Here is a 12,637-nt window from a genome sequence, read left to right on the forward strand (position 1 = left end):
CACAGAAGGTTAGGAAATAAGAGCTCTGTGCATGTTTGTGTATTTTCTCACAAGATTAGCCAGGATGTAATGATATCCACGACTATTCTTTCCAGAGATCGCAGCCTGGAAATAAAAGAATGAAAGACTGTCATCCAGCATTATGACTGATAGGTTATGTGGACATAATATCAAAATGAATGAATGACAAGCAAAATTGACAACAAATTAAATGCAAAAGCCTTAACTGCTGAGGGGTGATTCTGTAACTATGGGCACTTTGCAATCCCAGCGGTGAGAGCAAAAAAAAAAAAAAGTTTGCTTGCGTTTTTCTTTTTATTAATAGTAAATAATTGAAAAAAAAGTGTACTGGGGAAAATAACGGTGTCTTTCTTTTTATTAATAGTATAGCTGAATACTAGAGAACAGTCACGGGCCATGAGTGACGCAGTCTTTTATTATCATTTTATGGGTAATAGTTTCTGCCATGTCATGGAATATTTGAAATCACAAATAAAGCCAAATAACAAAAATGCTTTCATTTTAAAATAATAAAAAAGTTAAAGGTGCCCTAGATTATGTTTTTAAAAGATGTAATATAAGTCTAAGGTGTCCCCTGAATGTGTCTGTGAAGTTTCAGCTCAAAATACCCCATAGATTTTTTTTTAATAAATTTTTTTAACTGCCTAATTTGGGGCATCATTATAAACGCGCCGATTTTATGCTGTGGCTCCTTTAAATCCCGTGCTCTCCGCCCACAGAGCTCGCGCTTGCCTTAAACAGTGCCTTAAAGTTTACACAGCTAATATAACCCTCAAATGGATCTTTACAAAGTGTTCGTCATTCAACACTGTTGGAGAGATTTATGAATGAAGTTGTGTTTATGAATTATACAGACTGCAAGTGTTTAAAAATGAAAATAGCGACGGCTCTCTTGTCTCCGTGAATACAGTAATAACCGATGGTAACTTTAACCACATTTAACAGTACATTAGCAACATGCTAATGAAACATTTAGAAAGACAGTTTATAAATATCACTAAAAAATATCATGGATCATGTCAGTTATTATTGCTCCATCTGCCATTTTTCGCTATTGTTCTTGCTTGCTTACCTAGTCTGATGATTTGGTTGTGCACATCCAGACGTTAATACTGTCTGCCCTTGTCTAATGCCTTTTATAATGTTGGGCTGGCATATGCAAATATTGGGGGCGTACACCCCGACTGTTACGTAACAGTCGGTGTTATGTTGAGATTCGCCTGTTCTTCGGAGGTCTTTTAAACAAATGAGATTTATATAAGATGGAGGAAACAATGGAGTTTGAGACTCACTGTATGTCTTTTCCATGTACTGAACTCTTGTTATTTAACTATGCCGAGGTAAATTCAATTTTTCATTCGAGGGCACCTTTAAGTGTCACAACATTGGCTAATATCTGTGAGCAATGTAGATTTTTTTTTTTTTTTTTTAACTAAATCACTTCTGGTTGCCATGGAAAAAATGAATTTCAAATAAATTATAAATGTATTTAATTATAAATATTATTGTATTATGTAATTATACATAACTATAATCATCCTGGTGTCTTTAGCATCAGGATGATTATAGTTAACAACAAAAAAAAATCATTTAAAAAAATGTTTATTAAAATAAAATAACTATCACAACACTGGCTAAAATCCCTGAGCATTTTTTAACTAAATCACTTCTGGTAGTCATGGAATAATGAATTTAGTTTAAAGGCAGGGTAGGTAAGAAATTTTGTTCCAAATTTGTTTAAACTTTCTATATATATACATGCATAATTAAAATGTAAGAACTCTGATAAAAAGAGTATAAAAATCGAGTGACTCTAGACCGTTTAATCTGTATTAAACACAGCTCATTATTTCCATCCGGGACGAAACATAGGATTGGCTTAGGCGGCTGTCACTCTCTCGCAACCATGGCAACCACCCTTTTGCCACACATGACCTGCCCACTTGCGCGCGCACGTTTGATTTGGGGAATCCAAGAGGCATGGATCCTAGGAATACCAAAACAATGGCAGAGAAACAGCAAGCTAAATTCACAGTATCGGCCTATGCAGTTAGTGAAGGCAAACCAGGCAAAAAAAGGAAGACAGTAACAGTACAAGAAAAGGCAATGAACAAAAAGTCTTTGGATAAACAAAGAAATAAAACGCGAGTTAATATCGGCGTGGCTTTCCAGCGATGGCGAGAACTGAGGGAACTCAAGGGGCTGAAAAGTGACTCCTTGATGGCTTTATTTCTGCTGGACAGGTAAATCTTTCTTTTTGTATTTTGATCATACATATTTTTTTGTTTATTTTTTCATGAAGCATGTGTCATTAGCACACGTAGCTGCGTAATATAGCTAACATAACATTACTTAGCGAGCCGTAGTAGAGACGATAAATAATGATAGCTATAGTGTTGAATTGTGCATAATTTTACCCTCTGTCTAACTCTTTTACCATGTTCACCTGTAAGTTTACCTGCACGTTTTTTTTTCGCCTTTGTTTTGTTTTTATATTCTCTACCTATGTTTACTGATGTCTTTATCTTGTATCTGTGTGTGTCGTACACACTTTGTTGTATGTGTGTGTTATTATTTTGTGTCTGCAATGCAGTTGTGAGTTGATATTTGAGTGTATGTTACTCTGTTGATCTGTAGAACAACGTATATGTTATGAATCTTACACGAAATTCATCTTCATCACAGTGTAAATGATGGTAATGGAAAAACGTGTATCATGCAACCTGTTTTTAGCTTTGCCTTATAGATAGCTCGTTAGCGAATCAAAAAATATATATTTTAAACTTTACCAATATCAATATGCTAGCTTGATAGTGAGTACTAAAATACATCTTGTTTGTTTATCTTCATAATTATAAAGTTATTTTTATTACATGTGATTCTGACATGATGTCACTACATGCCGTGCTCCTTCCTCTCCGCTCGTCTCAGGTAAATAATGCGTCTTCCAGCTCAGTGGTCGGAGTCACACGTTCATGCGTTTTGGGGGCGTGGCTTTGGAAGGAGCCCAGAAGGGAGGGGGTGGAGTGAATGGAAATAATGAGCTGTCTTTAAAACAGTCGTGAGAGGTCTACAGACACTCGATTTTTATACTTTCTTTTTCAGAGTACTTACATTTTAATTATGTATTGATATATAAATAAAGTTTAAACAAATTTTGAAAAAAAGTTTTTTATACATTTTTTTGCCTACCCTGCCTTTAATCTTGAATTTAATTTAGTGGATCATATGGACAACATGATGTGAAAATATGTAATATTTCTGGGATATAAAACAGTTGTTGTTTTTTTAATTTTTTTTTTTTTTTTTTAATATTCATCGTTACTTGAAATAAAATAAATGTTATCTAAAAAACAAACAAACAAACAAAAAATAACTTCTTTCAGCTAATTGCCAAGAAAACACTCGTAATCTTAAACAGCACTTAAACAATACTTCCCCAATAAAACTAATTACATATTTTTAATGGCGGGATTGACAATGTCCAATGTTCATTATAAAAACCTAAATAACACCACATTCCACCTATGGAAATATGCATTTAAAATGTTTTTCATTAAGAAAAATCAGGACAGTAGAGCCCATAGTTACATAATCAGAGATGAATGAACTGTCTCCATTGTCCTGACTGAACCTGTTGGGGACTATGTAGCTGTTATATTATTGCGTCTTCCCACACATCACAGGACTGTGTTATTATTTATTGTTCTACAAAGGTGCGGTACTTGAATACATTGGCAGTATTGAAATTTTTAGTGCTGTGCCAGTAAAGCTTTGCTGACTCTTGGGCACAACATAAAGGTACGACCCAACCACACCCACACACAGCTATTGATTTACAAATAGCAGCAGACAGCCAGTCTGCTGAAAGCGCAGCGCTCTTATTAGCTTTCTCTGAGCACTGATTGATCTACTCGTGGATTTCATTATCTCTGTGACCTCCCAGTGACACACACACACACACACACATTCTTTTCTACTCTGTCTCCACACATGTGTGTGTGGGGAAAAAACAAGAAAATATAGACAGAGGGTAAAAAACTGAAAGAGAAAGAATAAGTGAAAGAGACAAACAGAATCGGAGAATGTAACAGTACCTTTGAGAGCTGTATTTTTGGATGAGAGGAGAGGGAGTATTTTTAGTTTTCTCACTGTTCCCTTGTTACAGGACGCTGTGCCCTACTTAGACAAACACACACGCTCTCACACACGCTATTTTTATCACCTTGTTTGCTAAGGACAGTTGAATTTTGGAAAGGTATTGATCAATACCACAAAACTGAGAACTTTTCCTGATCTACCACCACGACAGACAGACAGTGACTGTAAACAGAATGACAAATAGGCAGACAGTCTGACAGGTAGACAGATGAAATTAAGTGTGTTTTTATGTACCTGCTCTAGAATACTGTTAATGCGTTCAACCTCACAGTCGATAAGGAAGCGTTTCTCCTGGCGACGATCCATTTCTTCAATAATACGTCGGTATTCCAGCGGATCCACTATGTTCCCCACCGAACGTGCCGTCACCTGCCAATTATTCATCACTGCGGATTCCATGATGGCCTGTAGGATGGAAAACCCTCGAAGAGAAAGAGAGAATAATACAAGGTGTAAAATACACTGCTACACCAGGCCTGTGTAGATGTAGTAACAGGGCAGAATTGGGCCAAAATGATGGAGCAAGGACTGCTTCATTTCTCACTCTGGTTTGAGAACACAGAGGAACTGCTGATGCAGTGCAAATCTGAAGGGATGAAAGGAGGGAAGGCAGAGAAAGAGACATGGTGAATGTAATTACTGTAACTCTGCACCAATGATTCTAATGCAACGGCAAAACACAAATTTTTACGTACGCGTATGCTTGTGTAGGTGTGTATTTGGCCTTCATTCATATATTTCTGATATGCTCCACTATAAATCAGGTCCACTGCAGATCATATCTTGTACGCAACTAATCAGGTCTTCTGCAATACATCAGACCCACTGCAGCACATATCAGACCCCTGCATAGGCACCCCACCCCAGGAAGTGAGGGTTTTGTTTGCTCTGATTTAAACTCCTGATTTGTAAAAAAAAAAAAAAAAAAAAACTGTTTCCATCCTATATGTATTCAAAAGAAAAAAAAAAATGCATGAATGGATAGATATATAGTTTACTGTATTAATAGACAATACCACAGGTGTACTTAATCTGTTAAAGGATTCAAAGCAAACACAAAAGCAACAGAAATGCTCACTAACACCATTTATAACCTCCAGCTCAAGGCCATACATACACACACACTGGACACAAATCAGCCCTGTTCCATTTGGTCTCGTTTTTAGCCCTGCAATCACATTCATTATAGGACAACACACACACACTCTATCACTATTTTAATTAGCATACGTCCTAGAGTGCCAGACCGCCAGGCTGTTTAGCAGTGACCAATTAATCAAGACTGACAGCTTGCAGAGAGGTGAGAATTCAAATGACACACATACACACAAGCACTTCAAATCTTAAAGTCATACGTGTTATAAAGAGGAAGGGCACGTGCCAAGTGATAGCAGCGCTCAGACCCGCAAAGGTTTATTAGTTAATTAAACATCGTTCCTCATTAGCAATTAAGAGGGTCTTGCTAAACACTGTATGGACAAAATCTTTTATAGCCCTTCATTAAATATCTCTTAACCTCTCTCACAGATTAATTTTGCAAATTATATACTTGACCTTTTGCATTTTTATTGAGCATCTCTGCCAAATACTGCAGCATCCCTCTGAACACCACAACTCAATGTCTCTGAATGTTTATGGTAACCGGCAAGCCAAGGCTCCAATCTCACACAGATTTTTTTAATCGTCACTGTTTAGCATATTTAACAGATGCAAGAGCCCTGTGGTGATGTAAAGCCATTTAAAGATTGGCACCACCAGCACAACTCCCTGCTGACTGTAGTGGATGATTTTTAAGGGTGGTAACAGATTGAGGCTGTCTGCACTGTATTATGATTTGAAAATGATCAGATTCCAAAAAGCATCTTTTGCTTCAATGGAAGAAAATCTGACCTTTTGAACAATTGAGTTCACATGATCAATTTTGATCCCTAGAATTTCTATGTAGTCTCTGATTTTGCTGCCTATGGTATTAAAAAGTGGTGTTCCAAACAAAGTTCCATCGACTTCTAGCTATAAGTACACTGTTACTCCAAATATTCAGTGCATTAGTATGATGGGTTTAATCCATTAAGGAAAATCCCTGAAGAAAACATAACCATGCCTCTCTTGTTATCTTAAACTGTCCCTGTAAGCACTCTCAGAGTAAACAAGCTAGGAAAAATGTGTGATTGTTGGCTGAATGCCCATCAGGTGATTTGGAAAACAAACAGAAAGGAAAACTGTCCTCCATTATACCAGTGTTTAACAGTGTTGTCGTCACTATGCCTGATATAAACAGTGATGTCTACTGCTTTAGCAGGAATTTGCAAATCAAAATATTTGTAATGTTTATGTGAACAAAAGCAGACATTAGGCCTACGCAACTCATAAAACAGACATCAGGCACGTGTACAAATAGACCCCAAGTGGTGCTCAAGGACCTGCCCTTTTGGCCTCTGTCTAGACAAGTGCCCTTTTTGCAAAACATTTTTTATTTTATTTTATTTTATTTATTTATTTTTATTTGACCCATGGTACAATTCTCAATCAATTCTCAGTTCTCACTACAAATTCTTAATAATTCTGTGAGACCGCACAAGCCCCTCCCAGTCTCCGATATAACCTCGTCACAGCCACCACAGAGCTCTGCAGGGCAGGCAAGCAGCATCCACATCTCGCTGATCTGATTCATTGGTGACAGCCAGGTTTGACCAAAACTTTGGCACTGCTACTTAAACCAGTATTAAAACATATCAATACAGTCTGCCTAACTTAGCCAATGGCCCTCCATTAAAGGGGTCATGATATGAGAAATCAAATTTGCCTTGATCTTTTGTCATATAAGAGGTTTTTATATCATTAAAGCATCCTGCAAGTTTCATAGCTTAAAACGTCCTCCTTAGTAAGCATTTATTTAATCAAGCTCGAAAAACAGCTTGTTTTGATACTGAGTGACCTGTGACGTCACAATGGCAAAAGCATGTGGCATATGACTGCCTCCAGAGAAGCCCCGCCCACTGGCATTCAGTCACTTAAAGGCTGATTTTTAGGAATTTGCCTATACTGGATGTGAGCATCGCGTCAAATGCAAATAGAACCCATTATAATGACTGACTCTGTCTAGACTGGATACAGTATATACAGTAGATGTGCATTCAGTTTCAGATATTTGATGCACATTTGAGTCTTTAAGAAGGATCCCAGTGTCAGAAACAAGTGAATGGTTTATCTTAATGGTGTCCCAGATTGCGTCGGAAGATTTTTTTTCTTTTCCGAAGCATTTTGTTTTGTAAATGAGGCACAGTGTAATGGAGAGTTCAAAAAGAAACTTTTGTTGAAAGATGAAGCAGCCAACTGTATCGGATCTGACAGCAGTTGCATCACAAAACATAAGTAAAAGATTTCATAATACTTTTTTACTGTTTCCTATGCAATGACGTTAGCCAGTCATAACAGTGGCCGTTTACTGACAAGCCTATAAGGAGCCACCCCATTAAAACAGGTAGTTTCAGACAGAGTGTCAGAAAATGAAGGTTGAAAATAAATGTTTTTGTGAATATTTGTTTCTTTTGTGTGTGCAAAATACTTAAAATTAACATTATAAGTGAGCTTCAAGGAACATATTAAAATAATTTAAAAAATCTATGTATTGACCGCCTTAAGCTTAACAACAAGCAAGCTAGTCTGGCATTGATGTAAAATAGCGTCATGTAAGATTGGAAATGCCACCAAAATTAATAAAATGCCCCTGAAATTCAAGATATGAATTGTTCTTGTATGAGTTCTTGTATTTTGTTTATAACATAATATAGTTAAACAATATCACATGAGCAAGAGTGTTATTTTCTTGAATATAAGCACAATTGCAAAATCTGATATTCATTTTATACAAGTTCAATAAACAATTGAACTGTAAACAATGGATTGACAATTTTGACAGTTTTTGCTCTATTTTGCCAACAACAACAGTTCTAAACAAAGCAGAAAAGTTGCGTCTCCCAGCAACACACAGTGATGTTTCGTTCTTGAATGATTCACCATTTTTGAATGAATTGGGTGAGTCAATGATTCAATGACCCATTCATAAAGTCAGTGGACACTTGCTTCTCCAATTTGAACGAAACGATTGAATTAATCATTCTTTGATTCATTATGACTTGCCACCACCTACTGGTGGTTTTAGTTTAATATATAATAGTATCGTTTAATTTTTCCCAACATTTCATATTTCTATATTAAAAATGTTATATTTAGAACATTAATATCATAACTTTATTTAGTCAAATGTAATTGTATTTTGCAAATGCAGTGTTAATGGTTGATAAATAGTAAGATGGATTTTGTTGATACTGATTTAATTTAATTGGTATGACAGTCCTATAGTGCAGTGGTTCTCAAACCTGTCCTGGGGACCCCCCACCACTGCAAATTTTGCATGTCTCCCTCATCTAACACACCCAATTCAATTCTTGCAGTCTCTATTAATTAGCTGATGACTTGAATCAGGTGTGTTAGATGAGGGTGACATGCAAAATGTGCAGTGGTGGGGGGTCCCCAGGACAGGTTTGAGAACCACTGCTATAGTGTGTTAAATACTATAATTAATCAATAATTTGTAACTTTACTTTTTATAAATAATTATAAGAGGGGTGCCCTTTTTTTCACTTGAGCACCTGTCCCCCCCAAATTCCCCCCACAGCTCTGACAAACTTGGTACTCTATAGGCCCTTTTTCCACCTGGTATTAAGATGATTTTTCAGTCATCCGATCACATGCATTACCATTTACACCTGGTATTAAATCTCCTGTGACCACTTCTGTTCAGATTTTCCTGAGTCACTCTTCTCTCATTTTGTCACACTCTACATCACTTTTGCAGTGCACGAATACCACTAACTGACTGAACCCATGCTACACGGATTACGAGCGATCTGGAAAGGAAGTGAACGAAAAGATTTAAAAAAAGCATCTGCAATTTAGACTGTAATCTGTGTGTTTTGGTACAACACAGCAATGTTTGAATTGCTTGTTTTGGTGCAACACTCACAACACTTCCGACAATAATTACATATTAGGTTAATAGTAGGCAGTCTTTTGTGGCTGTTCGAACACATTTAACCACAAGAGCGTCTACACTCTGAAAGAAATCCAGTTCAATGTGTTTTTGATTACCTGTGCACAAGTGGACAAGCTCAATAGATCTCGTTTACACCAGTATTTAGAGTTGTCCACTTGTGATCGGACAAAAACGCATCTTAATACTAGATGTAAACACAGCCTTATGTGACATACAAAGGACTTTCCAATCATTTTTTCTTCAATATGCTGTTACATTCAATAAGCTGTTTAAATATGGAACAAAAGAGCTGTTGCTTCCTCCATTTCATTACAACTTTAAAGGGATAGTTTATGTAAAAATGAAAATCCTGTCATTACTGGCTATGTTCAAAATGGCATACTATCATACTATTATATAAATGGAACACTTTTATAAATACACATGCTACTGTAAAGTACAAACTAGGGATGTCCCGATCACGTTTTTTTGCCCTCGAGTTCGAGTCCGAGTCATTTGATTTTGAGTATCTACCGATACCGAGTCCCGATCCGATACTTCTATAATACATGAAAAAGAATAAAGAAGAGCGAAAAAAACAGATCCAGGAACAGCGCTTTTCAGGTTTTTCAGGAATCTAACAATCGTTTTCACGTACAGAAAATGGATAAAGTAATCAAATATAAAATATCACTGCATATTATCTTTACTGTATAAAATAAATAAAGATGAATCATTATTGAAGTTACAAAAACTATTCAGTCAAGAGCAGCGAATGATTTCTTTGTTATTTGTTGTTTGATTTAACATTAAAAACAGGCAGCAGGAATAGTTTTTTTTCCCTATAAGACATGCACGATCCAGTACATATACTGTTAAACATGCGCTGTCTTTCTCGACTGTTATACGTTCACTTAAGACATAACCGACTATGTTTGCTAGGATACTCGCTAAGACGGGCATGTTGACATAATTTTTGTATGAATTTGTCCGCTGAAGCGCAAGACTTGAAAGAGAACTCAGTATTTGCGCGCTGACTGAAATAAGCGTGTGCGCGCTTCGGATGAGTGCACACAAATCTTCTCACAGCGCGTGCGAGTTCTCTTTCGCGTCTTGTTCTTGAAGGTTTAAATCAGCAAGGCTTAAATGAGTTAGTTTAAACACAGACAGCAACGTGTGCTGTTCAGGTCTCACCTGCGCTCGCGCGCTATCAACACCAGGGTGATGACGGCGTAAATGACAGGACATTAGAGCATACGGCACTCGCAGTTAACAGTTTACAAAGAGTGACTGTTTTGTCCACGCTTTCTGATTATCGTTGTTGTAACGTTTTGCGCATCCATCGACTGAAACATGCATTCTCTGAACTCTGTCTGTTTCCACGTTGCTATTTTAAACAAACCATATTAACCAATAGATGCGTCGTCATTCGAGATGGACCGCGGTGCAAGTGCGTACCTAACCGTAAGTGGAGAACCGTAGGGTTCGATTTTTTACTGAGAACCGTTGCACATAATGCATATATATCCGAGTCCTGATCGGGAGGTAACGTCCGATTCCGATCGAGTCTGAAACCACGTGATCGGGCCCGATTTCCGATCACGTGATCGGATCTGGACATCCCTAGTACAAACTACCTGTTTCCAAAAACATTATCGTTAGTAACACATACATCGCACTTTAATCTCTATGACACGTTTAGGATCAAGTCAAATCAAGTCACCTTTATTTATATAGTGCTTTATACAGCACAGATTTCAAAGCAAACAGAGTGTGAACATAGTTTAATGAATCAACAGTGCTCTAACAAGGAAATAGTATCATTGTTCAGCTGTCCATTTAGTGTTGATTCAAATCTGTTCTATAACTGTAAAGTTCATCAATTATGAAATGAGTTCAGTTCGGCTATAAACCATGGTTGTTTAGTAGTACGATCAATTGAACCCTTTGTAAATTAATGATACCCTTAGACCACTTAGGCAATTTAGACCATTACGTTAAATATAAAACAAATCTCTCTCATTTTTGCATCCTCATCCCGAGTTAACCAGAGACAAATTTGTCACAAAATGAAACAATAGAAATGGTTTATGATCTATGCACCAAGTGTATCTGTAGTAGTTCATGGCCATGAAGGAGCACAGATATTGGCTTGGAAAAAAGTGTTATAATGATACATTCCTGCAACGGTTACAGGTCTGACCAATCTGTTTTTTGGAAAATATGTGCTTCATAGTAACATATCTGCTTTATCTAAAACTTCAAATTATAATTTCAGTGCTGGCCGGGTTGAGTCAGTCATATGAAATATTCTCTTGACAAATAAAACCATATATTAACATATCAATAACTTACCTAATATACGGCATAATCTACCATAAATTTTAATAGAAATATTTGTGATGTTTTGGAAAACCCAGCTATAATGAGTTATTTTTACCTATGTATAATTGAAGTATTCTACTCAGTAAAAAGTAGTAGGGGTTCCTGTAAGGAGCTATATTGTTACCTGAACACTTAATATGAGCTAAACTATCAATTTGATTCAAGATAGGTGTTCATTTATGTTACCACATTACAATTTTGTTTACATTTTTCAGTGTGCTTTTTTTTTTTGTCGAGCAAAATAAAATCTAATCAACTGATTTTAAGTGAAAAATTTAACAAACAGAATTTTTATTGGTTAGATCAAGACTGTTGGTAAGGACAGTTGAAAGGTAGAACATTTTGACTTGGATTTCCACATTTTAAAAATGGTTAGCACATTTATTTGTAAGGAAACAACCTGCACAGCTGTGCTGAAGTAATGTTCAGTGTTTGTCATGTGACAACAGTGCAGCATACTACTCTGAAACATTATTTGTTGCATATTGTATACTATTTCACACACTATTCTTTAAAAAGTATAGTAGGCAGTATGCACTGTGTACTGGGTAGTAAGCAGTAAGTAAGTGTGCCATTCCAAACACAGCCAGTCGTTCACGTTATGTCGTACCACCATGATCTGTATGACTTTCTTTCTTCTGCAGAACACAAAAGAAGATATTTTGAAGAATGTTGGTAACCAAACAGTTTTGGTGAGCACTGGCTTCTATTGTATGAAACAATCCCCCACAATTCTCAAAATATCTTCTTTTGTGTTATTGTTTTATTCACAGCGTTTTCATTTTTCACATTGAACTATGGCCACTGACAGTATACGTGTTAGTGTATGCAGGGCTGGGTAGGTTACTTTTAAAATGTATTTCATTACAGATTACAAAATACATGCTTTAAAAAGTAACGTATTCCGTTAGATTACCCAAGTTTTGTAACTTAATCTAAATACTTTAGAATACTTTGGAATACTAATAAGTATGTAACATACTTATAAGGGTAATTGCAAGTTTTTCTCACAATTCTGACTTTCTTCTCAGAATT

General features: G+C 36.4%; 1 protein-coding gene across 7 annotated transcripts in view; it reads right to left on the bottom strand.

Annotated features, from left to right (window-relative positions):
* Positions 1-12,637, bottom strand: part of gria3a (glutamate receptor, ionotropic, AMPA 3a) — a 53,106-nt gene that overhangs the window by 28,827 nt on the left and 11,642 nt on the right. For all 7 annotated transcript variants that reach the window (XR_007184515.1, XR_007184516.1, XR_007184513.1 and 4 more), the window contains exons 4-5: positions 4,417-4,604; positions 52-105 (exon numbers count right to left, since the gene is read on the bottom strand). Coding sequence is in view for 3 of the 7 variants with exons in the window: in XM_048187396.1 (XP_048043353.1) it covers positions 52-105; positions 4,417-4,604 (242 nt within the window). In the remaining 4 variants the exon portion in view is untranslated. The remainder of the gene's footprint in view (positions 1-51; positions 106-4,416; positions 4,605-12,637) is intronic.

This window comes from Megalobrama amblycephala, linkage group LG4 (assembly GCF_018812025.1).
Source record: "Megalobrama amblycephala isolate DHTTF-2021 linkage group LG4, ASM1881202v1, whole genome shotgun sequence".
In the NCBI taxonomy this organism is placed as follows: domain Eukaryota; kingdom Metazoa; phylum Chordata; class Actinopteri; order Cypriniformes; family Xenocyprididae; genus Megalobrama; species Megalobrama amblycephala.